The 26,465-nt window shown below is 60.6% G+C and overlaps 2 protein-coding genes across 3 annotated transcripts; one reads left to right on the forward strand and one right to left on the reverse strand.

The window, feature by feature from the left end:
- ZNF362 (zinc finger protein 362) lies at nt 1–10,146 on the forward strand. Of its 2 annotated transcripts, none has more exons than XM_068171586.1 (10): nt 1–262; nt 1,176–1,202; nt 1,313–1,397; nt 6,403–6,466; nt 6,600–6,846; nt 6,933–7,254; nt 7,387–7,577; nt 8,387–8,465; nt 8,540–8,698; nt 8,773–10,146. In XM_068171586.1, exons 1-10 carry the CDS (start codon nt 238–240, stop codon nt 8,783–8,785), a joined length of 1,212 nt encoding a protein of 403 aa, XP_068027687.1. In that variant the 5' UTR covers nt 1–237; the 3' UTR covers nt 8,786–10,146. The 2 variants fall into 2 exon arrangements, with proteins under 2 accessions (XP_068027687.1, XP_068027686.1); XM_068171585.1 differs by having other exon boundaries at nt 15–262; nt 7,353–7,577.
- An 811-nt stretch (nt 10,147–10,957) lies between these two features.
- On the reverse strand, nt 10,958–20,724 carry PHC2 (polyhomeotic homolog 2). The gene is made up of 14 exons (XM_068171584.1): nt 20,539–20,724; nt 20,298–20,456; nt 20,149–20,226; nt 19,899–20,060; nt 19,232–19,336; nt 18,950–19,163; nt 18,115–18,449; nt 16,933–17,092; nt 15,371–15,564; nt 13,694–13,823; nt 13,463–13,577; nt 12,868–13,009; nt 12,188–12,482; nt 10,958–11,717 (listed from the first exon to the last, which is right to left on the reverse strand). The coding sequence occupies exons 1-14, from the start codon at nt 20,680–20,682 to the stop codon at nt 11,563–11,565; spliced, it is 2,388 nt and encodes a 795-aa protein (XP_068027685.1). The 5' UTR covers nt 20,683–20,724; the 3' UTR covers nt 10,958–11,562.
- Between the last annotated feature and the right edge of the window lie 5,741 nt (nt 20,725–26,465).

Here is a 26,465-nt window from a genome sequence, read left to right on the forward strand (position 1 = left end):
AAATCCCCTCCCAGGTTGAGGATTTCAACTTCACTTAAACCAAACTTCGCCTTTTTCCACCTCTTTTTTCTTTTTTTTTTTTCATTATTGTCATCATTATTCCACCAACCCCCCTCCAAGCAGGAAGAAGAAGGAAAGAGAGAGGAAAAAAAAGGGGGAAAAGCGGGGGGGGGGGGACATCGAGGAAAATACCCATTTACCAGGATTTTCCCTTTTTCTTTCGCTCTGGATGGTCTAATGGAAAAGTTAATTGCGGCCGAACGTACCTATTTTTGTGGATGTTGCATGTTTGAGGGGGGGTTGCTTTTTTAATGCATTCTTGGCTTTTTTTCTGACTTTTTTTGCTTACAGGAGGTGGCAGAAGCAGCGCAGGGGCTGAATATTATCATTACCATCATCATAATCACCATTATTATAATTTACACCATTTTAATTCCTTTTTGCCTTCCTCTTTTCCTCCTTTTCTTCGCTGTTTTCTGCATTAACTGGTTTTGTCTAGAAAAGTGGTCTCGCTGGCTGGAAGGTCTAATGGAGGGGGGAGATATTTTTTTCATGGCGTTTTTGGCAGGAATGCGGCAGCTTTAGCGAGGGACCCGAATTTCTGTGGCTGTGTCCCAGAGGTCTGTCTGTCCCTCTCCAACATATATTTAGCCATATACTATTTATACATCCATAATCTCCCGGCCACGTCGGGGGGCCTGGGGGGGGGAGCTTAGAGCCGGCGTGGCCACAGTGATGGATTTGAACCCAGGAATGATGAATTTGATGATTTTGATTTCTTTTTCTCCCTTCAAGGTTGGAGGATGCTCCTTGTTGGGTTATTTTCCCCCCCCAGGCCTGCGGTCCTTCGGATAGCAGCCGGGTTTTTTAACCTGGGGAGGATGGAGCAGGTGAAAGCGGCTTCGAGCCCGAGGCCTTTGAGATTATAAAGTGATATTTTAGCAGAGAGGTAAAAAAGTTTTTTAAGTCCCTCACGGCGTGCGATTTGCCGAGAGGCGGAGGGTCCAGGGCGAGGGGATGGATTTTACCCCCAATTTTCCAGCCAGCTCTCCATCCCTCAGCTTTCCCAACAGCTTGGGATTGAGCGGGGCTATAAAAAAAACCCACTATTTTTTATTTTTTTGTTTTTTTTTATTATTTTCCTTTTTTTTTTGTTGTTTTCTCTCTATTTTCAGGCAAAACCCCACGTTCCCACGGGTCGGGTAGGTCGGAGCCGCTTCGCTTTTGTTCCTCCGCTGTGGGATCTCGCGCGCCGGGGGCTGGCGGGGGGTTCGGGGTGTGTGAAGTTGTCCTCCTCCTTGTCCCCCCGTAGAAAAACGCCCCACGTGCAGCACCCGGTCTCAGCTAGAGCTGGAGATGGACGCGGATAAGGGGAAGCAACGCCAGTACTCGCAGAGGTGGGCATGATGGCTGGATCGAGGGGATCACAGGGAGAGGAAAAAAACCCCTGCTTTTATACATTTGCATCTTAAAAATAGCATCTAATGTAATGGTGTGCATGCATGTAATTATATGTGTGCTTATGAAAAGAATATATATATGCACACCAGAATCCAGGTATTATATGTGTATATATATATATATTTCTGTATAAGTGGGGCATGGTGTTTTTTTGGGGTATTTTGGGGGTGTGAGGGACTCTTTGCCTACCCCCTCTGCAGGGAGGGGACCCCACTCCTGGCGTATGTTGTGTGACCCCTTGATATTTCCCTTTTAAGAAATGTGCCTTTATATGCATAAAATAATAACGTTCACCCTCAAACCCCCCCCCCGCCCCCCTTCTGCTTTTTCCCTTAAAAATGTGGATTTTTGGTCTCTGGGTGCGATGTCAGGACAAGTGCATGTTGGATCCGGTGCTCTCACTGCCTCCTCAGAGTGATCCCCTGCCTGTGCCTCGGTTTCCCTGTGTGCTGTCACCCAGGAGTGACCCCCACCCTTGCTGCTGGGGGTGGGCAGTTGCCCCAGGCTGATTTGCGGTGCTGCCTTTGCCTTGCAGGGTGCCTGGCTGGTCTCTTTTGGGGGGCTGGGTGTATTTGAGGTCTGGGGGAGCAGGACCCCCTCAGGCTGGGGAGTGGTGTGTTTTGTGGGGCATGTGTGCCCTGTGTTTGGTGTGTCACCCCATGGGCTCTGGGTCTCCGTGCGGGCTGTCCCCGTGTCCCCTCTGCTGGGTCACTGGACCCAAACTGTGGATTTGGGGTCACACCGCCTTGGCCCCCATCTTTTGGGAGTGTTGCCACCCTGGTCCCCGCTCCTCCACCCCCGAGTTGGGCACCGCGTGGGGGTCTCCAGCGTGGCTTTGCCTCCCCTCCCGCTTGCCACTGGTGCTTGGCTCCTCACCCTGCCCCGTGCACCCCTTTTCCTGCACAGGGACCCTCGGTCCAGGCTGGGGCTCATTTTGGGTTGGTTTTGCTGGAAATGCAGAAGGAGAAGCCCCAGCCCAGGGCCCTTCGGGGGGCGGAAGCCGGGGGTTTAATTGGTTCCATCTTGGGTGAATTCTTGCGGCGTGCAGGCCACCCCCTCCCCGAGCCACAGGGGGCTCGCCCGGCGTTCCTGCTTCGCAGCCATGCCTGCCTTCTGCCCCCTTCGCCTTGGGGTGAATCCTTCCTGGATGAGGCCCGTCTGGGCAGGGAGGGATGTGCGTTCCCTGAGGATGGTGCTAGATGCTGGTTCCTACCCTGGTGGCTTTGGGATGCAAGTTTTGTGGATGGGCACTTGCTTTCCCTCCAAAACTCCTCCTGCTCCAGGTGAACCCCAGGGAAACTTGTTCTTGAGAGGGGACAGGGACCGTGGCTTTGTGTTTTGGGGAGGAAACTGAGGCATGGTGAAAGGCAGAGCTGGGTTCCCTGGCCCAGGGACCATGCCTGGTCTGGCCTGTGTTGGGAAGGACGCGCTGGGATTTGGGTGGGGAACGCGCAGGGTACATCCATCCCCCGGCTCGGTTCTCCCCAGTGCGCCGTCTCTGGCTGCCGCCGGCTTTCCTGCACTCGCCGCTTGGCATGGGGGGGGACCTCTGCCCTGATGCTCTTGCTGGGATACTTGTGAACACCAAACTCGGTGTCTTGCTTGGCCGAGGACACGTTTAGCTACCAAGTGCTTCTCTGATCACCCCAAATCCCTCCCCTCGCCTCCCAGACCCCCCACTTTCAGGCTGTACCAGGTTGGTGGTCGCTCGCCGGTCCCTGGGAGCTGCCCCTTTTCTCTCGGCGGTGGCGTGAAAAGAAATCTCTTGTTTCTTTTTATTTCAGCGAAGGCGAGACAGAGAGGGCTGCCAAGGTAGAGGCGTTCCCTAGAGAACTGTAGCTTGACTTAGCGGCAGTTGGGTAGGAAGTTGGAAGGCTCTAGTGAGCTCGTGCCCACCCGTGCCATCATCTACCTCCCATCAATCTGGAGCCTCAGCGACACGTCTCCCCAGGCAGCTGCGCCCACCTGGCTCCAGAGGCCACCCTGTGAGTACCAACCACCGCCGACCCCGACGGCCCCGGCACCGCCGCCCCCTCGCTGCCACTGCCCCCGCTCTCCCCTCGCCACCCCCAGCCCTGGCTTGCCGGCTTCTCCCGCTCTTCCCTCCCCTGGGTGCGGAGGCCAGGAGGCTTTTGGTCTCTTTTTAGGGTGCTGCTGCTTCCCTCCTTGGCCCGGCTGAGCAGTGATGCCGGGTGCTGTGCTGTTCTGGGGAATTTGGGTTTCAGCCCATGGTTTTGGGGCTCTGTGCATCTTCCTGCTTGCTCTTCCCACATCCCTCTCCTTTGGCTGGGCTGCTTGGGTCTCCACCATGCTTTGGGCACCCACCTTGTCCCTGGGGATAGCCTTTGACAACCCCTCAGCAGCCAAATCTGGTGCCTGTGGAGGATGTCAGGGGCTCTTCCCACCATGGTTTGGACCACAGGACCCCACGCCACTGGAGATGTTACTCAAGAGATGCTACCCCCTGCCCAGCCAAAAACTGGGGGGGGCACAGAGAGCCCTACCACCCCCCCGTGCCCTGCAGAGCCGGGGGGAGACGTGCCGCAGCATTCCCTACCCTTCATAATTTCCATTTTAATGGATTTTCTTTTTTTTCCACCTTTGCTGCATGTCAGCTTCCATTTTTCATAGTTAGCTGAGAATAGAGAAAAAGGGAGTTTTAATATATATACCTTTTTTTTCCATCTGCCTTCTTCCCCCTCCCACTCCGTTTCCCAGCCCCAGAGAAGGGGACGTCGCTCCCGACGAAACACTGCACAATTTGTAACATTAAATCGGGACAGGAACAGGGATTTTTATAATTATTTTGGCAATGTCGACCATTTCTTCCCTCTTGTTCATCCAGCTCCGAGCGTGGAGGTTTTACAAATAATTTCTCATTTCTTTAGTAAGCCCTCCTCAGGTGGGGGTGGGGAAACACGTGATATTTATGCTTTTCTCCCCAAAATACCTTTTGTGCCTTTTCAGCCCCCTCCAGCTTTGCAGGAAGGATCCTGGGACTGATGTAGGGGTTGGTGCCGTGTCCTGGTGATGTTTCGGGGGCCACGCCGGTGGCTTTGATCTGTCTGGGTGCTGCTGCTGGCTCCGCTGGAGCCCGGCATGCTATTGGGACAGGGAGAAGGATGGACAGATGGACGGATGGGAAGGACAGAGGTCACGGGGCACCTGCTGAGATGGGGGATCAGCTCCAAAAAACCCTTTTCTAATCATAGCTCCAGTTTCCTGTTTTCCCACGGCTGCTCTGGGGTTGGGGATTGGTGCCGGGGTGCTTGGTCATGCCTAGGGGGCTCAGAGCCCTCCTGCCTGAGCTCCTGCTCCCTGCCTGCCTCTGTACAAGGGATTCCCTGCTGCCAGCTCTGCTTTTGTCCCTGGTTCCCGGTGTCCAGCCCCTCATGCTGGCACCGGCATCCCTCATCCCGTGCCCATCATCCCAAGAGTTCTTATATATGTGTGTATATATATACACACACACACGTAGCCAGTGGGTAAATGCATGCTGTGGGCGGCCTGTGGGTACATATATAATTACACAAAATAGCTGGCAGTGGCTGCGTCCGTGTATGGGAAGGTGCATGTAACAGCCCCAGCGAATTCCTGTTCTGTGGCATGGAGCCGGGACTTTGCCTCTGCCTGGGCCACTGGGATCCGGACCTGCTGTCACTTCAAAACCCTAAAATTCGGTGCTTGAGTAGTCGGGAGGTGACCCGGAGTGGTTCAAGACTGGGAAGGGGAATTCCCAAAGCCGATGCCTGGTTGTTGTCCTGGACAGTCTGTGGTGTTGAGGTCTGCCATGAGAAATTGCTCCCGTTCCTTGATAGCCAGGAACACACCTCGTCCTGTGCCAGGCTGCTCCATAGTGCCAGGGGCAGGTGGTTCCTTCCTCCCTGCCTCGGTTTCCTCCCAAAATGGGCATGGTCCATCCCACAGCATCTTCAGGCTGGGGTAGCTGCTGGGATGTTACGTTCTGCTGGGATGGGATCGGGATTCCTTTTCTCTGGGTGCTGCCCCCCTGCCTATGGGGAGCTCAGAGTGTGTTTGAAACCTGGGGCAGCAAGTGGGAGGAGGAGGAGGAGGAGGAAGAGCATCATCCCCAAATCCTGCCACCCCCAAAGCTTCTGGGGATGCACTTTTCTGGAGGCATCAGTCTAGTTTCTCCTGGAATCCTTGCCATGGCCTGGTTTATTTTGGAGCCAGAGGTCCTGGGGGACCCCCTCCCATTCATCCCATCAGGATCCTATAGATGCTTACCCTCATGCCCCTGTAATGGGATTTGCTGGGGTGGTGATGCCTGGTGATGCTGGGCTGCTCTGCCAGGATCATCCTCTTGCTGCCCCCTTCCAGCTGTTTCCCATTACCCAGAGATGGATTTAGAACGAATTTTCCCAACCCCTTCAAGCGTCTCCGTAAATCTCCCAGCCCTGCTGGTTCCTGGTGTTCCTGTTGTGCTGCTCCTGGGCGTCACAGGCACTTCACTTGGCTTTGGAGGTGTATTTTAGGCGGATTCAGCTGGGATTGCTGTTGAGTTCAATGTGCTACTGTGCTCGCCCTCTCCCATGGCAGCATCCCATCCACCTCTAATCCCTTCCTGGTTGGGAGAAATACTTCTATTGAGAGAGACTACCCCCTTGAGAGACTTGGGGGTTTTCCCTAAATTTCAGCTTCCTTCTTTTCCAAATATGTCCTAGTGCACTCACCAGTGTTTTGTGGTCTTGGAGCAGGCAGGTGCTTGGTGTCCCCCTAATCCTACAGGAGTTTTCACCTGGGAAGATGCTCGGGGGGTTCCCCAGTCCTGCCCCCTCTGCCAGCTTCCTGCCTTTGCTCAGAGTCTGGGTCTTGCATCTTGGGGGGGGTGATGGTTTGTTTTGGGGGGTTCAAGGTGGAAGGGCAGGGGCATCATGTGGCAGCCAGTGATGTCCCATAACCGCCCCCCTCTCTCCCCAGGATGGCGGAGCCTCGCTTCAACAACCCCTACTTCTGGCCGCCCCCCCCCACCATGCCCAGCCAGGTAGGACCCCTGCCCCGGGGTTTTGGGAGGAGGGAGGATGAATGGATGTGGAGAACACTGAGAGGGAGGCTGGGAGTCCCAAGGATCCCAGTTCCTTTGCCCTCACCACCTGTCTGCCTTCTCCCCCCCTCAGCTGGACAACCTGGTCCTGATCAACAAAATCAAGGAGCAGTTGATGGCGGAGAAGATCCGCCCCCCGCACCTGCCTCCCACCTCGGTGGCCTCGCAGCAGCCCCTTCTGGTGCCCCCCTCGCCTGCTGAGAGCAGCCAGTCCATCATGTCCCTGCCAAAGCTGCAGCAGGTGCCAGGGCTGCACCCCCAGGCCGTGCCCCAGCCTGACGTGGCCCTGCACGCCCGGCCGGCCACCAGCACCGTCACAGGTACGGCTGCTGATCCAGCCAGTCTGAGGGGACAGAGGGGGATGTGGGTCCCCTCAAAACTAATACTCTGTCACATTGCCCACTAGGGCTGGGGCTGGCATCCCGTGCACCGGCAGTCAGCACCTCGGAATCCAGCCCGGGAACGGGGACCACCACCCCCTCGACCCCCACCTCCACCAGTCAGAGCCGCCTCATCGCCTCCTCGCCCACCCTAATCTCAGGAATCACCAGCCCCCCTCTCCTCGACTCCATCAAGACAATCCAGGGCCACGGCTTGCTGGGAGCGCCCAAGGCTGAGCGGGGCCGGAAAAAGATCAAGGCGGAAAATCCTTCGGGACCGCCGGTGCTGGTGGTGCCCTACCCCATCCTGGCCTCAGGGGAGACGGCCAAAGAGGGGAAGACATACAGGTAGGCACACCCCCGCCCGCTGTGGGGGCTGGGGGTGATGGCGGGGAGCCCCCCCACCCCAGCCCGGTCCCTGCGGGGTTCTCCCCCCCACCCTCCAGGTGTAAGGTCTGCCCCTTGACGTTCTTCACCAAGTCGGAGATGCAGATCCACTCCAAGTCGCACACAGAGGCCAAGCCCCACAAGTGCCCCCACTGCTCCAAGTCCTTCGCCAATGCCTCCTACCTGGCCCAGCACCTGCGCATCCACCTGGGCGTCAAACCCTACCACTGCTCCTACTGTGAGAAGTCCTTCCGCCAGCTCTCCCACCTCCAGCAGCACACCCGGTGAGGGCCCCGCCGAGGGGCTGGGGACACTTGTTCCTGCTGGCCAGGGAGGGGCACCCCACACCCACCAATCTCTCCTGACATCCTTTATGGCCCTGCTCTGCTTGTTGGTCCTGCTGTCATCATCTCCTTCATCATCATCCACTATCATCTCCCACACCTTCGTAGTCTCCCCCACACTCAGAACTCCCACTGTGCTCATCGATTCCCCCCAACACTGGCTGTCCCCATTGCCTTTGTCATCCCCACCACACTCATCATTTTCAGCATTTCCGTGGACTCCTCCATGCTCATCATCCCCACTACCTTCATCATCCCCACCATGCCAATCTGACTCCACAGCCTTCCTTATCCCCGACATTTCCACCACCTTCGTAGTCTCCGGTACCTCCGTTGTCTCCACTACCTTCTTTCTGACCACATTCCCCATTGCCACCGTGCTCATCATCTTCATTGCCTTTATTGCCCCCACCATGCTCAGCCATCTCCACTGTGCTTTTTTCCACCACTTTCTTCATCCCCACCACGCCCCCATGCACCCACCACCTTCAGCTGACCCCACTGTGGTCACCTGTCCATGCATGCCAGTCCATCTCCTCCACACTCACCAGTTTCCAGCACTCCCATCCTCTCCCAATGCCCATCTCTCAGCCCCGTGTCTCCCCCGCTTCTCCCCTGTCACCTCCTGGGGCACAGATGTCGCTGTGCCCACTGTAACCCCCCACTCCAGTGTGACCCCGTGGATGGGACTGGCACTATCCCTGGTGGTGGAAGGGGAGGTGACAATGACCCAACACGTGTGTCCCCAGAATCCACACCGGCGACAGACCCTACAAGTGCCCGCACCCCGGCTGCGAGAAGGCCTTCACCCAGCTCTCCAACCTCCAGGTCAGTGTGGGGGGACCCGGGGCAGGGGGCACAGGGTCGCCATGGTTCCCCCCTGACTCCCTCTGTCCCCTCAGTCCCACCAGCGCCAGCACAACAAGGATAAGCCCTACAAGTGCCCCAACTGCTACCGGGCGTACACGGACTCGGCCTCGCTGCAGATCCACCTGTCTGCACACGCCATCAAGCACGCCAAGGCCTATTGCTGCAGCATGTGCGGCCGTGCCTACACCTCGGTGAGCATGGGGGATGCCCCAAAACCTGCCCGCAGCCCCCAGCCCCCCGCTCACCCCTGTGCCCCCCTCCACAGGAGACCTATCTGATGAAGCACATGTCCAAACACACGGTGGTGGAGCACCTGGTCAGCCAGCACTCGCCGCAGCGGACGGAGTCACCCGGCATTCCCGTACGGATCTCCCTCATCTAAGCGGGGAGGGGACAGGACCCCCCCAGCACCAGGAGGAGGAAGAGGAGAAGGAGGAAGAGGAAGAGGAGGAGGAGGAGGAGGAGGAGGACGAGACCCCCAGCGCCGCGGGCCGCGCCCGGGCCGTGCTCCTGCCCGGCTCCTGCAGGTTTGGTGACATCCAAAGACGGTTTCAGAGCACTTTGAATCTCTGCGGTTTGGTTTCTTTGGGGGAGCAGTGGGGTTGGGGGTGTCCCCCCCTGCCAGGCCCCGCCCCCCATTTTTGGATACAAATATATATATATATATTTATTGGCCAAGAACTTGGTGCTGCTAAAGACCAGAAATTCACCCCAAAAACGAACCGTGGATGGAGCAAAAAGCAGCTGGGGGAGGGGGAAAGTCCCACTACTCACCCCCTCCCCCCCCACAGACTCTGGGCCCAAGCGCCTCCATTTGGGGTTGATTTTTAACCATTTTGGGGGTTTTTTGTGTTCTTTTGGGGTCCCTTTCGAGGGCGAAGCCGCGGGCAGAGCTGCGTCCCCCCGGTGACGGCCCCCCCATTCCTCAGCCCCAGTTTTGGGGGGTTCGGGGGGTCCCCCTGCTTTGCCTTGTGCCTGCCTGTACATACCCCCTGTATAGAGCCGGGGGCACTCCCCCCAAACTCATCTATATTCTGTACTTTTTGGTTCATTTTGGATATTAACTGTGTTATTTTTTATACACTTTTTAAGCCTTAACTCAGCGTTTCTTTGGGGTTTTTTGTTGTTTTTTTTTCAGGGTGTTTTATTTACCTTTTATTAATTTTTAACCCCTCTGTTATTTTTTACCTCCCTGTTATTTTTACCCCCTGCCCCCTTATTTTTTACCCCCCCCATTATTTCTCCCCCCAATGTTGTACGATATCAATATTGTAACCTTTTTTGTCAGCATGTTAATACTGTGTAAATATGCCTCTTATACACTTAGCCCCCACTTTTTTCTCCCCTTCCCCCAAATTTTGGGGCTTTTTTATTTTCCTCACTGCCCAGCCAGGCCAGGCCTCCCTAGAGCTAGTTGGTACCTTATTAAAAAAGGGAAAAAAAAAAAAAAAAAAAAGAGAAAAGAGAAGAAAATGGACAAAAAGTTGCCCCTTTCCCTGTTGTCGCCACCCCCCCATCCTGCATTGTGGTTCCTGGAGAAGCTGGGCAGGCCATGGCCTCACAGTGTGGAAAAGGAATGAAACTCCCCCAGCCCAGCCCCTTTCCAAAAAAAGAGAATAAAAGAGAACAAAAAAAAAAAGTCCAGAACAGGAATTAATGAAACTGGGGGGTTGTGTTTGGGGGGAGGGGACTCCCCTGTGGGGATGTTGGTGGGGGCCTGGTCCCTGTGGGGCTGCAGGAGGGGGGGGTGAAGCTGTGGGTCATCCTCAGCAGGTGCGTGGTCCCCAGTTTCCCCAGGGAGAGGGGTGGCACAGTGCTCCTGGTCCTGGTGGGGGGTGTGAGTGACCCACTGCTGGGGACACCAGCTCTGGGGACAGTCCACTCTGGCCACCACTGCTGGGGACATTTCACTGTGGCCTGGAACGCCTCACCATAGCCACAAACTCTGGTGAGATCTCAGTGTGGCCACCAACCCCCGGGAGAGCTCAGTCTGGGCACCTGGGGACCCTCCAGGCACCTGTCACCACCTCTAGGGACACCTCATTGTGGCCACAGCTCTGGGGTCACCACACAGTAGCCACCAGCCTCAGGCACTTGTCACAGTGGCTACCATCTCCATGGCCACCAGCTTTGGGGACACCTCACGGCTGTGCTTATCTGCTTTTGGGACACGCTACTACCAACATCGGTGCTTGGGCACCATGGCCACGTCACCACCGCAGCCACCAGCTCTGAGGACACCTGAGTGCAGCTGCTACACCCAGGGAGCCCTCTCCAGGCCCATCAGCTCCAGGGATGTGTCACCCCCTCCCACCGGTGACATGCCACCAGCTCCCCTCCTGTGCCCCTCACCAGCTCTGGGACCCTGTGTCCCCCCCTAAGCACTGGCCTCAGTTTACATGAGAAGAAATGTGGGGATGGGAACTGAAGAAAACTGGGATTTTTCCCAGGTTTTTTTTTTTTTCAGTGTTTATTAAAAACAAAAACAAAAAACGGGAAAAGGGGGGGTGGGACCATGTGTTTTTTTCAATTTTTTTTCCTTTTCTTTTCTTAAAAAGATCGTGCTGGCTGAGGGGGCAGTGGGGGGGTCCTTACCTGCCTGGGGGAGGACCCCCACCACTGTCCTCTGCTAAGGTGCCCCCAAAAACAGCCCAGTGTGTGGGGGTGTGTGTGAATGGGGGGGTGACGCCTCCTCCGCGCCCCCCGCCTCTCCCTGACCCCCTTTGGGGGGGAAGTCCAAGCCTCCCTGGGGGCCCCAATCCCAGCTGGGGGAGGGAGCACACGTTAAGGCAACCGTCCTGCTTGGCTCTGCTGACCTGGGGGGGACGTGGGGGAACACGTGGGGACCCCCCTCCCTGCTGGAGAAGGGGGGGCTCTAGAGCTACGGGCTATTTACACCCCCTGGGGGGGCAGGGGGGGCGGGGTGTGCTCACAAGTGTCTTCCCCCCCCTTGACCCCTCCCCGGGGCCGCGTGGGGGGGCAGGGGTCCTGCGGGGCTCCCGGGAGGGTCAGGGGTCCCACGGGGGGAGTGGGGTTCCGTGGCCCCCGCCCCCCCTCAGGAGTCCTTGAGCATGTTGATGCGGGCGTAGATCTTGAGCGCAGGGCCCAGCTTGATGTTCATGGTGCTCATGAGATGATCCTCCTTGAGCAGCAGCAGCGCCTGCCCATCGATCTCCTGCGCCCGGAACTCCTCCGCGATCTCCTGGCAGCCTATGGGGAGGGGCAGCATCAGCACACCCTCTCAGAGCCCCCTAAAATACACTTAAAATACACTAAAATACACTCTGTGCTTAAATCCCCTGAAAAATCTATTTAGGGAGTTATTATATGTAAATCCCCTCCTCCAATTATCCTTTAGGTTTATTTGTAAGTCCCCTGCCCCCCGCCCAGAATATTAATGGGTCTGTGAGTAGAATCTCCCCTCCCCTAAAAATATTTATGGGGTTATCTGTGAGTAAATCATCCCCCAAAAATATATTTATGGTATTATCTGTGTGTAAATCCTACTCAAAATATATCTAGGGGGTTCTCTGTGAATAAATCTCTCCCCAAAACCACAATTTTGGGGTTATCTTGAGTAGATCCCTCCTTGAACACATCCTGAGGGACTTAAGTCTTCTCCAAACCACACTGCTGGGTGTCTGTGGGTAGATCCCTGTCTGTCCCAGGACACTCCTCACCCGGCAGCGAGCGGATGAACTCGTAAACGTCCTCCACGTTCCACTTGCTGGGCTCGCTGGGCAGGAAGCGGTGGCCGAGGCCGGGCAGGTCGCGGCCGTGCACGTCGGGCAGCTCCATGTCCCGAAGCTCCAGGTCCCGCTCTCCCTGCCGGCGCCGGGATGTGGAGGAGCTGGCGGAGATGGGCGACAGTGGCTCCTCGTAGCTGGAGTTGTCAGAGCAGCGGCTGGAATCCTCCTGGCTGTGGTTGAGCTGCAACGATGCCGTCACCGACCCCGCTGGGACAGACCCCGGGGGCTGCGGGGGCAGTGCAGGCCTCAGCACCTGCCCCATGTCCCCAAAATTCAGGGGACAAATTTTGTCACCTCAGCGCCCACCCCGTGTTCCCAAAACTCAGGGACAAACCCCAGGCTCAGCATCCACCCCATATCCCCCCCAACTGAGGCCAAAACCCGGCCTCAGTGCCCACCCCGTGTCCCCGTAACTGGAGGTAAATCCTGCGCTCAGCGCCCACCCTGTGCCCTCAAAATTCAGGGACAAACCCAAGGCTTGGAGACCACCCCACATTCCCAAAACTGGGAACAAATTCCAGCCCCAAGGCCAAACCCAACTGGGGACAGACCCTGGCCTCAGTGCTCACCCCATCTCCCCCAGCTGGGGATAAGCTGCTGTCCCCCCTCACCTGTTTCTTGCTGTCCTTGCTCAGGGGGGGCAGGGTCCCTTTGCAGCTGCGGCGCCGCCCGTGGGGGGGCCCTCCTGGTTTCTGGAGTTTGCTGCGATCTGGGTGGAACAACCCCACCCTCTTCGTGCAGCCCACATTGTACCTGCACAGAGCCATGGGTCATGAAGGGGTCCCCACTCCACCGGGGGAATTTTGGGGACACCTCTACCCCACCGAAGAAGAGGGAAAGGGTGGATTTTTTGGGGTTACCCCTCCCACGCTGAATGGATTTTCAGGTTACCTTTATCCTGACAGGTGGATTTCTGGGGTTACCTCTACACTCGTCAAGTGGATTTTGGGGTTACTCCCACCATCCCAGGTGGATTTTTGGGGTTACCTCTACTCTGTCAAGTAGATTTTGGGGTACCTCTACTCCAGTGAAGAGGGTCCAGATGGTTTTGGTGTTACGTCTGCTCTGTCAGGTGGGTTTTGGGGTTACCTCTACCCTGCTTGGGTGGATTTTGGGGCTACCTCTATCTGGCTGAGGAGGGGGCTGGGTAGATTTTGGGGTTACCTCCACCCCACCATGAAGTGATGGCACGGGTTTTGGGGTTACCTCTTGGCACAGGCCATGGAGCAGAAGCGCTTGGAGCGCTTGAACTTGTAGGCGAAGTCAACGCGGCCACAGAGCTCACACTTCAACTTGGGGGGGTTCCCCTCCTCTTTGGATTCTGGGGGGCGTGGAGGGACACCCAGAGAGAGAAACCAGCCAGCTCAGCCGAGGGACTCCGGGGGAAATCCCGGGGGGCTCCCAGGGGGCTGGGCGGGTCGGGGGCCCGGGCGCTACCTTGCAGGTACGGCTCCTCCATGTCCGAGTCGGTGGTGGTGGTGTTGTCCTGTGGTGGGAGCTTGTCCGGCAGCAGCTCCTGCGCATACTGCTTGTGCAGGGCCCCCACCAGCAGCGAGGAGCGGCCCACCTGCGCAACACACCCGGCTGCACCCGTGCCCCAGCGCCACACGGACTCCTTCCTGTGGCCACGGGGCTGCCAGGGCCCATCCCAAACCCCCACATCCAGGGATGAGGGGAAGGAGAGGGGGATGTGTTACCAGGTACAGCTCTGCACCTTCCAGGGTGATGGTGACAAGGGTGTGGATTTGGGGTCCAACTATTCTTTGAGTGACCCATTCCCGACCCCTCAAATCCAGGAGGAAGGATAAGGAGAGGAGGATACCTTACCAGGAATGATTCTACCCCGGATGCCGAAATGCTCAATAACAAGGGCAAGGGTTTGGCGGTTCATAATTGTCAAAGTGACCCACTCCCAAGCCCCCGAATCCCAGTGCCCCCTTCCCAATCCCTCAGCTCCAGGAAGGACAACAGGTATGTTACCAGGAACAGTTCTGTCTCTTCCCAGATGATGGAAATCCTCAATAACACGGGTTAGGATTTGGGGGCTCATGATTGTCTGGACATACCATTCCCAACCCCCAAATGCAGGAGCCCTCTTCCCAATTTCCCACATCCAGGAACAAGGACAGGTAGAGGGGGCTCCATTACTGGGAACGGCTCAGCCCCTTCCTGCACAGTAAGGAACTCAAAAATGTGAAGATTTGGGGATTCACAATGGTGTGGATGCCCCATTCCCAAGCCCCCAAATCCAGAAGCAAGGACAGGGAGAGAGGAATGCATTACCAGGAATGGTTCTGCTCCTTCCTGGACAATGAATTGCTGAATAACACGTGTAACATTTGGGGGTCACAATTGTCTGGGTGCCTCATTCCCAACCCCCTAAATACAGGAGCCCCCTCCCACACACACAAATCCAGGGATAAGGACACGGACTGGTGGATACGTTACCAGGAACAGCTCAGTCCCTTCCTGAATGATGAAAAGCTCAGTAATGTGGGGGAAGATTTGGGGGTTCACAAAGGCCTGGATGCCCATTCCCAACATCTCTCTGTCCCAGAAATAGGGGTAGGGAGGCAGGGATACCATACTAGAACATTTTTGCCCTATTCTCAGTCATGAAGCTCTCAACACATGGGTGGAGGATTTGGGGTGGGGGATCATGATTGGCTGCCCCATTCCCAAAACCCCCAAATTCAGGGATACGGATGCAGAGAGAGAGATACATTACTGGGACTGGCTCTGCCCCTTCCTGGATGACGTCCCCGATGACATGGGTGAGGATTTGGGGTTTCACGGTGGTGGGTGCTCCATTCCCAGCCCCCCAAATCCAGCAACAAGGGTAGGGACATTGGGATACATTACTGGGAAGGGCTCAGCCCCTTCCCGAATGACAAAACACTCCATAACGTGGAGCGATGCAGAGCCCCCAGTCACGGGATAAAGGCACAGACCGCGGGACACGGTACCGGGAACGGCTGGGCCCTTTCCCGGATGACGAAGCAGGAGACGATCTGGGGGTTCAAGCCCGACCGTGCGCCGCATTCCCAGCGCCCCACATCCCTGAGCCTTCCCACCGCCCCCAAGCCCCGGCTCTGGGAGAGCGGGATACGTTACCGGGAAGGGCTCGGCGCCCTCCTGGATGACGAAGCCCTCGATGACGTGCGTGAGGATCTGGGGTTTCACGATGGCCTGGGGCGGTTTGTTCTCACCATTGTGGGGGGCGGCGCCGGCGACGGTGGCGGCAGCGCTGCCGGAGCCCGAGGTCATCCCGGGAATGCGGGGCTGCGCATGGAGGCGCTCGGGGGGCTCTGGGGACAGCGGGGGACACGCGGGGTGAGGGGCGGGCGCTGACGCCGCGCTGACGCGGGGCCGCGATTTCCATACAGCTGGAACGGGGAGCAGCTGCTGCCGCTCCCAGCGCCGCCCTGAGAGCCCCGGGCGGCCTCGAGGGGCTGCGAAAGCGCTTAAAGCGCCCCGAAAACAACCGCAGGGGCCCGGCCACACCCCAAGAGCCCAGCAAGGACCAGTAAAGCCTCAGTAAGGCACCAGTAAGGCCCAGGACAGCCCCAACAGGGCTCGGTCCCCGCCGGAAAGCCGCGATCTCCCCCAGAAAGGCCCTACCAAGGCTCGATCAAACCCGGAAAGCCCCGATCTCCCCCAGCCAAGCCCAGTACGAGCCCAGAAAGGCCCGAACCGCCCCACAAAGGCCCCAGTGCATCCCGTTAGCGCCGCAGCAGGGCCCGATCTACGCCCCGACGATCCCAATACCGCCCGGTGCGCTCCGGCACAGCCGCGGCACGGCCCAGCGGGGCCCGATGGCCCCGGCCCAGCCCGCCCCGGCGGCCTCGGCCCGGCGGGCCCCCCGGGCCGCGCAGGCCCCGGCAACCCCATCACCTTTGTCCGGCGGCGGCGGCTACCGCTGCCCCCGCCCCTCCCTCGCCCGGGCCGCGGGGCCGGACCGGGGCCGGGGGCGGATGCGGAAGTGAGGTCAGAGCCGCTGCCACCGCCGCCCCGGGCCGGGCCTGGCCCCCGCGGTCGGCGCTCACTTACCGGGCGCTCAGGGGCTCGGGGGGGCCATGGCGGGGGGCCCGGGCCGGGGCTGCGGCGGGAGCGGCGCCGGGAGCGGGGCCAGGGCCGAGCGGGGACAAAGGCGGCGGCGGGGGCGGGGCCTGCCGCGGACACGCCCCCGCGCACCCATTGGCGGGCGCTGCCGCCGCGCGCGCCCGGAGCCCCGGACACGCCCTCCCCGCAAGGCCCCGCCCCCCGCGTCCCCGCCGCCGCCGCGGTCTCGCGCCACAAGGGGCGTAACGGCCCGGCCGTGACCACGCCCCCGCCCCGGCTGCACCCCCCCACGCAGCCGGGGCGGAGCCTCCAGGCGTGGCCACGCCTCCCCAGCCCGCGCGCCAGAGCCGCGCCTACAGAAAGGGGCGTGGCCACGGCCCCGCCCCTCGGGTGCCCTCCGTGTGTGAGACCGAGGCGCCCGCGCGCCCCCTAGCGGCAGCGGCGGGCGCCGCAGCCGGCGCGCAGCCCCGCGCCAACCGTGGGTCACGGCGGGCGCACGGGTGGGCTCAGGGAGCTCCCCGCAGCGCAGCCCGGCCCCAACGTCCCCCTGCTGCCGGGCTTGGGGGTGCACCACCCCAGGAGAGGGTGCCTGTGGGAGCGGGGCGGGGGCTTACCGTGCGTGAGGGGCCGCTCGCCCTCGGGGGTGTCGGGGCCCGGGGGGGCGGCGGGCGGTGAGAGGGCGGGGGGCTGCGGCGGGGCGGCAGGCGGGCTCTCGGCGCTCCTCGGCACGGGCAGCGGGTCCCGGCGGGCGCCCTCGGGGACCCCGAGGGACGGCTGTGGTGGCAGGGACACGCGTGGGGCAAGGTCAGGTGTGCACACACACATGGGCGGGGGTCAGGTGTGCACACGCACGTGCGGGGCTCAGGGCAGGTGCGTGTGCAGGTGGCGCAGGGACATGCACCTGCACGACTGGAGTGTGCACACCTGTGCATGGGTCACACACAAGCGTGTGCCTAGAGTGGGCATGCACATGCACAGATGTGTGTTGCAGTTGGGCACCTGTGTCCAGATCTGGCACACACATTTGCACATGTGTGCAAGGAGCCTGTACACACCCCCACAAACACACACGTGCACGGGCCTGGCATGAGTGTGACACACGTGCACAGGCCAGACACACGTGGATCAAGCACACGTGCACACACACATGGGTTAGGCAAGCGCGTCTGCAGTCATGTGCCTGGACCTGGAATGAGTACGCGCACACATGCAGGGAGCAGGCACACATGCACATATGCACACATGCATGTGCATGCATCTGGCAAAGCTGTGCACGCACACACGTGCATGGGTCCAGTACACACATGCATGGTCAGACAAACACGATCAAACACACCTGCACACACACACACACACACACCAGCCACATGCTCTCCATGCCACGGGACCAGGTACACACGGCCACATAAGTGCCATGGATGGGGCAAACCTGCGCGCACAGGAACAGGTACACACACGCAGTGTGACTCAAGCGTGCACACCGGAGCATCTGCAGACTGACGTGACAGCTGGGGCCCATGCACATTTCAGGAACGCACATGCGCACACACGCGTGCAGGGACTGTGCACTCGCACACTCACACGCGTGTGCACACAGCTGACTCCCCAACATCCCCCACTCCCACTCTGTGCCCCCATTCCTCTTTCCCTCCCCTGAGCTCCCCCCACCAAAGGGCTTGGGGGCCCCTCAGGTTGAGGGTTTGGGGGGAGTTTGGTGGGAGGCTTGGGAAGGCTTTGGGGGATGTTTGGGGGCCCCTCATGATGAAGGTCTGGGGGGAGGTCTGGGGACCCCTCACCGTGGGGCCGGTGGGCTGCAGCTGCAGGATGACAGCCGAGGCGTGCTGGAACTTGCGGGGGGCAGCGTGGCAGCCAGGGTGCCCGTTGGGGGGGCCACCCTCGACCCCTGCTCCCTGGGGGACCCCTGTTTTGGGCTGGGGGCCCGGGCCGGGGCTGGCAGGGGGCAGGGGCTGGAGCTGGGGGGTTGTGGGGGGGGCTGAGGGAGGCTGCCCACGGGGGCCCAGCTGCTGCTGCTGCTGCTGGATGACGAACTGCTGCTGCTGCTGCGGTGGCTGCGGCTGCATCGGCTTCGGCGGCTGCTGCAGGAACTGGGGGGGCTGCAGCGGGGCATAGGCTGTGGGGACAGCAATGGGGACAGAGATCCCCCCTCATCACCAGCACCTCAGCCCCACAGGACCCACCCGCAGCATCCCCCTCCAGGAGGCTGCTGCTCACTCTGTATCTGCTCCCTCTGGTGCCCTCGGACAATCAGCTTTGCCAGCTCCTGCTGCTGATGCGGGAAGCTGCACTCAGGCTGTCCTGGGGCGGGCTGTCCCCAGTTTTGGGAATCACGCCAGTGCAGCACCCCAGGCTCCAGCACTCCACGGAGTCCCCTGGCTCACACCCGCACTGCCCCAGCCCCCTGCACCCCACAGGACCCTGGGATCCTATGGGTGCTGAGACCCTCCCGAGCAGGGCCCCTGCCAGTGAAGGGAAGGACCCACAAGGTCCCAAATACAGGCAGGTGACAACGTACAGGACACACCAGTGTGGGCCATCACTAGGTTTCAGAGAGAATAGCCCGTGACTCCCCCAGCACCCAGGGGTGTCCCCCGTCCCGGAGCAGCCCCTTACCTGGGGTGACGAGCGGGTGGGTGGCAGCGGGGGCGGTGGTGCGGGCCAGGGCATGGGTGCGGCCCTCGTGCCCCTCGGCCTTTTTGAGGTGCTCGGCGGGGGGCTCGGGCGGGGGCCCCCGGGGGGGGCCAGCCCGGGGAGGGGCACCCCCGGGGGGCTTCATGGCCAGGGCAGGGAGGTGGGGGCCGGCGGGGCGCAGGGCCAGGCTGTGCACCTGCAACGGCAGCGGGTCAGGGGTGCCAGGGCAGATTTTGTGGGGCTGACAGGGGTGGGGAAACTCACCTGAGGGGTGGTGGGTGGTGGGGCCGGTGGTGGGGCTGGTGGAGGGGCCGGCGCGGGGCTCTCGGGCCGGACAGCGCTGACGGGGCCCGTGGGTGTGAAGATGAGCTGGGGACAGGGAGAGTGGGTGCACGGCTCACCATGTCAGGGGTGGCACACCCTGTGTGTCCCTCCTCTGTGTCCCTACAGGGTGGCACATGGGTATCTCTCTATCTATGTAGGGTAGGAACAGGCACGGCCAGTGTGGGGGAAGGCACCCTATAGGGTCCCAACACCCCCCCAAAAGGCAAAGAGTGCCTGCTTGGGTACTCCCAATGGGGCTCTGGGTGCCCTGTGGGGTCTGGGCATCCCCAGTGGGATGGGATTCACCCTATATGGGGGCCGGGTTCCCTCAGCTGAGTGAAGGCACCTCATGAAGTCTACACACCTGACAGCAGGGTGATAGGCACCCCGTGGGGTCCTCGGAGCCCCAGGAGGGTGGGGGACACCCCATGGGCTCTGGGCACCCTATGGATTCCCCACGGGTCCCAGGCATGCCACGCAGAGCAATGAGCACCCCTAGTGCCATAGCACGGCCATGGGCAGTCTGTGGGTCCCGGTTACCCCACAACAGGACGATGGGCACCCCATCAGGATGCTGAGGCATGCCATGTTCCAGCCCCACCCTTACCATCTGTGCCCGCAGGTACATCTGGGCCTGGCTGGCGGTGAGGGCGGGTGAGGCAGTGTTGCCCAGCAGCACAGCCTGCTGAGCAATGCCCGACGCCCCGGGCCCCACGCTCTGCGCCCGGTTCAGCAGCTGTGCCGCCGCCGGCGACGTCGCCAGGTTGATCTGGAATGGGGCACCAGGAGAAGGTCGCGATGCTGCCACCGGTGGGCACGGGCAGGTTGGGTGGGTGCCGAGAGGCTGAGGGACTCACCGTGGGCTGCTGTGCCGGGGCCGGCTGGGTGCCGTTGCCCCCCGAGGAGCTGCTTTGCCGGTTCGCCGCCAGGCTTGCCTTGGGGGAAAGCCGAAGGTGAGGGGTGTGCCAGCCCCGAGCGACCCCCCGTGCCTGCGGGCTGCCCATACCTGCTGGACAGCGGCCAGGCTCTGGAGCTGGGCGCTGGTGAGGTGCTGCTGCTGGAGCGCGGCCGTCTGCAGCATGAGGTGCTGCTGCTGCGCCGCGTACATCTGCTGCAGGTACTGCGCCGCCGTGTTGGGCTGCCGATGCAGCGCCTGCTGGATCACCTTTGGGGAGGAAATGTGGCCCCGGGCTGCGCCACGACCCCCCCAGTGGCCCCCAAGCCTCGAGTGCCCCCCAGCCCCATACCTGCACGGTCTGGCGGTCGGGGATGCCGCTGTAGACGGAGATCTGGGGCCCAGGCGGGCGCGTGGCCGCGGTGCTGGCGGGCGTTGGGGCTGTGCCACCGGCGCTGCTGGCAGGAGCTGGAGCTGGGAGCTGCTCATTCTCCATGGCGGAGCCGGGGCGGGATGGTGGAAGTGGGTCAGACTAGAGCTGGGGAGGAGTAACAGAGTGAGGGGTATCCATCATGTCCAGACGAGGGACAGGGGGCTGGAATCACAGAGGAGGAGCAAGAATGATGGGAGACCCTGTGGCTCATCCTCCTCCACTAAAGTGGGGGTCTGCACCTCAGGGGAAATGGGGAAAGGGAGTATGGACAGGAGGATGGACAGAACAGAGGGAAGGGTGGACAGAGGGAGGGCTGGAAGGTAGAGAGATGGAGGTGAGGAGGTAGGGATGGATAGAAGGATGGACTGGAGAAAGAGAGGGATGAAGGGATAGACAGACAAAAGGAAATGAGGAACGGAGGGAAGTAGGAAAGAAATGGATGGAGAGAAGGAAATGAGGGAAGAGGAGGAAGGAAAGAGAGAAACCAAGGGAGTTATGGAACTAGGAAAGGGTAGACGTAAGGACAGGTGGAAGCAGAAAAGGGATGAAGGATGGAAGGACAGAGAGAAAGACAAACAGGAGAAGGAAAGACATGGACAGAAGGCTGGATGGAAAGGGGAGGGACAAATGGAAGGGTGGATGGGCAGAAAGGAAAATGGATGGGAGGAGGGGGGGAAAAAGGATGGACATAAGGACAGAAAGAAGTAAGGAAGGAAGAAGAGACAAGAAGGACAGGAAAGACAGAAGGAAGGAGAGGTCAAGGATGGAAGGAAGGATGGAGAAGAGGACAGACAGAATAAACGACAGACAGGACAGACAGAATAAATGACAGACAGAAGGAATGGCTCTAAGAATGGAAGGAAGGAATGATGGATGGATATAAAGATGGACAGAATGAGGAAAAGATCCAAGGATAGAAGAAAATGCTGAAAAAAAGCAGGACAGTGAGGGACCAAGGGATGGAGGGAAGAACAGACCAGACAGGAGGGAGGAAGTATGGACAGATGAAAAGACACAAAAGGGAGGAAGGGATGGCAGAAAGGCTGGATGGACATAGGAGAGGGATGCAGGGACGCAAGGAAGAATGGACAGAGGAAACAGATGAGGGGAAAGGCAGACAGAAGGAAGAAGAGGGACAAACGGATGGCAGAAAGGCTGGATGGACATAGGAGAGGGATGCAGGGACGCAAGGAAGAATGGACAGAGGAAACAGATGAGGGGAAAGGCAGACAGAAGGAAGAAGAGGGACAAACGGATGGCAGGAGGGGGACGGACAGCATGACAGAAGAACAGGAGGAGGATGGGGACAGCGCTGTGGGGGCCAGAGAGGGGGGGTTGTGGGTGGCACCTCTGTCACCACGGCCACTGTGGTGGCCACGAGGCTCCATGGTCACCGACAGCCACCCATGGCCACCACGCTCCACCCGTGTCACCCGTTTGAGCCCCCGCAGTGCCACCACAGCAGGACCAGGGACAACAGTGTGGGACACTGAAGACTATGGACAGCAGCCACTGAGGGTGGCCTTGTTCACCATGCCACAGCACGGCCCCACCAGGCCATCCCAGCCCAGCACACGAGGGCCGTGGCAGCAGCGATGTCCTGGCCTTGTGCAGCCCACGGGGCTTTGTCCCCTGAGATGCCACTGTCGCAAAGCACAGGGTGGGACACCCACGTGTTCATGGGTGTGGCAGCACTCGTGGCCTGTGACACTCCCCACCCTCTGGTCTGCATCCATGGCACGCCTTCAGCAGCAGCTGATGCTTTTCCCACCGAACAGCCACAGACCTGTTTTTTCTGCTCTGGTGGCATCGAGTTGACATGGGGTCACCGCAGTGACTGACACAGAGAGATCACACCAGGCTCATCTGGAGTCAATCCTCCAGGGGTGGGTAAAGCCCAGGAAGCCCCCCACAGCTCCCACCCATTGTGGGTCCAAGCCTCCTGTCCTCACCCACACCAAACCCCACCAGGGAATCTGGGGTGTCAGATGGGGATAGCCCACTTTTGACTCAGAGGACAAACCCCCAAGCCATTACACCAACTCAAAATAACAAAAAAGGGAAGATTCTGAGTACTGCTGCGACCCACTGGGGTGGGGGAACATGGGGGGTCCCACAGCCAGGACAGGAAGAGCTGGAATTCCCTGAGCTGAGCCCAAAATGGAGGTGGCAAACAATGAGGGGGTAGGGAAATCTTGGATGAATGGCCTGGAATGGGCATGCAGACAGGTTGTGGGGGCAATATGGGATATAGAGGGGGAAGATGGGAGAGTAAGAAGCAGTATGGAGCAATATGGGGGGAATAATATGGGGGGAATAATATGGGGCTTCAGAATAAGGGGGGATGCAAGGTGCTGGTGAAGGGTGGGATATGGTGGGAAGATGGGATAGAAAAGAGTGGGGTCAAATAAAAGAGTAGGGACTGGGAAATGATGATGGGGTGGGAATAATAATAAGAGGGAGCAAAAGCAGAGGAGGGGGTGGAAGATAATGGCAAAGAGGGGAAAATACTAATCATGGCATTGGATAGAAGTGAGGGAGGTCAGATATAACACTGGGGGGTCAGACATAATATAGGGGATCAGAGGTAACAGCAAGCACTGGAATATGACTGGGGGTGAGCAAAAATAACAATAAAGGGGTGCAGGCTAGGGAGCAGCGGGATTTGACATAGGGAATGATAAGTGGGTGCAAAATAAGAGGGAGAATGCAAGATCCTGGTGAGGGGTGGAAAACACTGGGGGGGGGTGGGGTAGAAAAGAGGGGGTCAGATTTAATAAAGGGGAGTCAGACAAAACACTAGGGACTGGAACATGAAGGTAGGGGGTGGGAATAATACAAACGGTGCAAAATCAGAAAAGGGGGTGGAAGATGGGGAGTGGGATAAGATGGCAAGGGGTGGGATAGAAGACAAGGGGGTCAGATATAGTATAGGGGGCCAGAGATAACACGGGGGCACTGGAATATGATGGTGGGCGGTGGGTAATAATAATAATAATAATAATAATAATAATAATGGAGTCCAGAACCAGATAAGGGGGCGCAGGAGAAAGGGAAGGAAGGGAGACACGGATAGGGGTGGGAAAAGGGGGCCCCACAGGGGGCGGGGAGCGGCGGGGACCACGGCCCCGGGTGGGGAAACTGAGGCACGGCTGGTGCGCATGCGCGACCCCCCCCTCCCCTCAGCCCACCCCCCCCCCCCCCCCCCGGCCCAGACAAAGCCGCCGGGGCCCGGTAGCGGCGGCACGCGCGGTACCTGCGGGCCGGGCCGGGCGAGGCGGAGGCGGCGGGCGGGCTGTGCCATGGCCCGGGGGGCGCCGGGGGGTCCCGGAGCGGGGGGCGCGGGGGGCGCGGGGGGTCCCGGCGGGGCCGGGCCGGGCCCGCTCCCTCCTCCCTCCCTCAGGCGGCGGCGCGGCGGCGGCGCGAGGCCATCGCTCATTTGCATTCCTGCGCGCGTCACGTGGGGCCGCCCGGCCAATCGCCGCTCCGCCCGCCCCGCGTGCCCCGCCCACCGCGCCGCGCGCCCGCTGCTCGCGCTCGCCATGGCAACCCCCGGGGTGGGGGGGGGGGGGGGGGGGGCGGTGAGCGGGGTCGCCATGGCAACGGAGAGAGAGGAGGGGGCGCGGATGGGCCCGACGGGAGGTGGCCGGGGCCAGCGCGGCGAGGAAGCGGGGGGCGGCTGAGATCCGGTCGTCGGTGATTCCAGGAGTCATCCCGGGGCTGCCCAGAGTCAGGCCCAGCGGGATGCTGCGGCCTGGGGATGGTGGCGGCGGTCCCTGCCGTTACCGGGGGTCACCCCGAGGATGCTGAGAACCGGTTCGGGCAAGAAGACGCAGCGTGGAGTTGGTGGCACCGGTCGCCGCTGCTGCATGGGCTCGCTCGAGTCACTCCGGCGCTGCCCAGGGCGGGACGCTGCAGCCTGGGCATGGTGGCACCGGTCCCCTGCCGCCGCCGGGGGTCACCCGGGGTCACCCTGGGGATGCTGAGCGTCGGTACCGAGGGCAGGCAGCGATACAGGCGTGGTGGTACCTGTCCCTGGTGCCACGCCGAGTCACCCCGGGGGATGCTGAGAGTCGGTACTGGCGGGATGCCGCAGGCGGGGATGGTGGCACCGGTCCCCCGTGTTTCCAGGATTCACCCCGGAATGTGCTGGGGGCCGGGACGGGCGGGATGCCGCAGCCGGGGATGGTGGCACCGGTCCCCCGTGTTTCCAGGATTCACCCCGGAATGTGCTGGGGGTCGGGACGGGTGGGATGCCGCAGCCGGGGGATGGTGGCACCGGTCCCCCGTGTTTCCAGGATTCACCCCGGAATGTGCTGGGGGCCGGGACGGGCGGGATGCCGCAGCCGGGGGATGGTGGCCTGGGTCCGCGCTGCTGCGTGGGGTCGCTCGGAGTCACCTCGGGGCTGCCCCGGGACCGGCCCCGGCGGGATGCTGCACTGGAGGGATGGTGGCACCGGCCCCCGCCGCCACCGCGGCGTCACCCGGGGATGCTGAGGGGGTATGCCGGCCGGGTGACTTGGCGGGGGGTGGTGACACCCGTCCCCGGTGTTTCCCAAGGTCAGTCCAGCGGCAGCCAGGGCCGGTGCCGGCAGGAGGTACGGGTGGGCAGCGCCGCCCCGGAGCTATCGGGGCTCGCCCGGGGATATTCCCGGAGATGCCCCGGGTCGTTACCGACGGCATGCTGCAGCGGGGAGGGGGTGGCCTCGATCCCCGGTGTTTCCTGCAGTCACCCGGGGTCACCGCTGGGGTGTTCAGCGCCGGTACCGGCCGGATCGGGAATATGATGGTGGAAATACCGCATATTATATATGGATATACCCCTGCGGTACAGGGGTGACGGCACCGGTCCCCGCTGTTTCCCGTGTCACTCCGGCCGTGCTCAGGGTCGGCACCGCTGGCATGCGGTGGCGGGGCGAGCTTGGCACCTGTCCCGGTGCTCTCGGGGGTCACGATGGGGCTTGTGGCTCACTCGTGGGTCACTCGTGGCCACCAAAGCCCTTCCAACTCGGGGTCCGTCCCCCCTGAGGCTAATTGGGGTGCCCCCGGGCCACCCGGCTGTGCAAGGACAGGATGTGCTCTCTGCACTGGGGACACTGGGGGGGCTATGTGGAATGTTGGGGAGACTGGGGGGGATATGGAGGGACACTGAGCAATCGGGGGGGCTCTAAGGCCTATTAGGGTGCTGTGAGGGCACTGTGTGGGCTGTGAGGGGGCACTGGGGCAGACTGGGAGGCTGTAAGGGCTAAGGAGAGGAATTGGGGGGCCATAGGGGACATTAGGGCGGGGCTGTAGTGGCTGTGTGGGGGACCCCAGGGAAATCTACTGGGAGCACTGGGAGAGATCGAGGGGCACTCAGGGGCTGTGGGGGTACTGGTGGGCCATGGCAGCGCTGGGGGCATGGGGTGGGCTGTTGGTATGCTGGGGGGGATATGGGGGAGCTGTGGGGATATGGAGGTACTGGAGGGAGCTGTGGGGTGGGCCCCGAGTGGAGTTACGGGGCCACTGGGGGCCTGTGGGGGCACTTGGGAGCTAAGGAGGATCACTGGAGGATTCTGGAGGGACTATTGGGGACCTATGGGGGCACTGGGGGGTATGGGGAACTACGGGAGCACTGGGGGGCTACGGGGGCCCTGGGGGCCTACGGGGGTACTGGGTGCTATGGGGACACGGGGGTGGCTATGGGGTGGCACTGGGGGCTCTGGGAGAGCTATGTGGGCTCTGGGGATGCTGAGGAGCTCTGGGGATCCGGGGCAGACTGTGGGGCCCTGGGGGCTCTGGGCTGGCCCTGGGGGCTCTGGGCTGGCCCCGGGGGCTCTGGGGGCACGTCCCGACCCCTCGGGGAC

Source organism: Anomalospiza imberbis, chromosome 23 (genome assembly GCF_031753505.1).
Source record: "Anomalospiza imberbis isolate Cuckoo-Finch-1a 21T00152 chromosome 23, ASM3175350v1, whole genome shotgun sequence".
Classification (NCBI taxonomy): Eukaryota; Metazoa; Chordata; class Aves; order Passeriformes; family Viduidae; genus Anomalospiza; species Anomalospiza imberbis.

Bases quoted from the DNA above. Each gene is read 5' to 3' on its own strand.
- ZNF362 (XM_068171585.1), top strand. From the start codon at position 238: ATGGAAAAGTTAATTGCGGCCGAAC. The intron at 1,203-1,312 runs GTAGGTCGGAGC...GTCCCCCCGTAG, and splicing joins CCCACGTTCCCACGGGTCGG to AAAAACGCCCCACGTGCAGC. The intron at 1,398-6,402 runs GTGGGCATGATG...CTCTCTCCCCAG, and splicing joins CAACGCCAGTACTCGCAGAG to GATGGCGGAGCCTCGCTTCA.
- PHC2 (XM_068171584.1), bottom strand. From the start codon at position 20,682: ATGGAGAATGAGCAGCTCCCAGCTCCAGCTCCTGCCAGCAGCGCCGGT. The intron at 20,061-20,148 runs GTGAGTCCCTCA...GCCCCATTCCAG, and splicing joins CCCCGGCACAGCAGCCCACG to ATCAACCTGGCGACGTCGCC. The intron at 11,718-12,187 runs GTGAGGAGTGTC...CCCTCCCCATAG, and splicing joins GTTCATCCGCTCGCTGCCGG to GCTGCCAGGAGATCGCGGAG.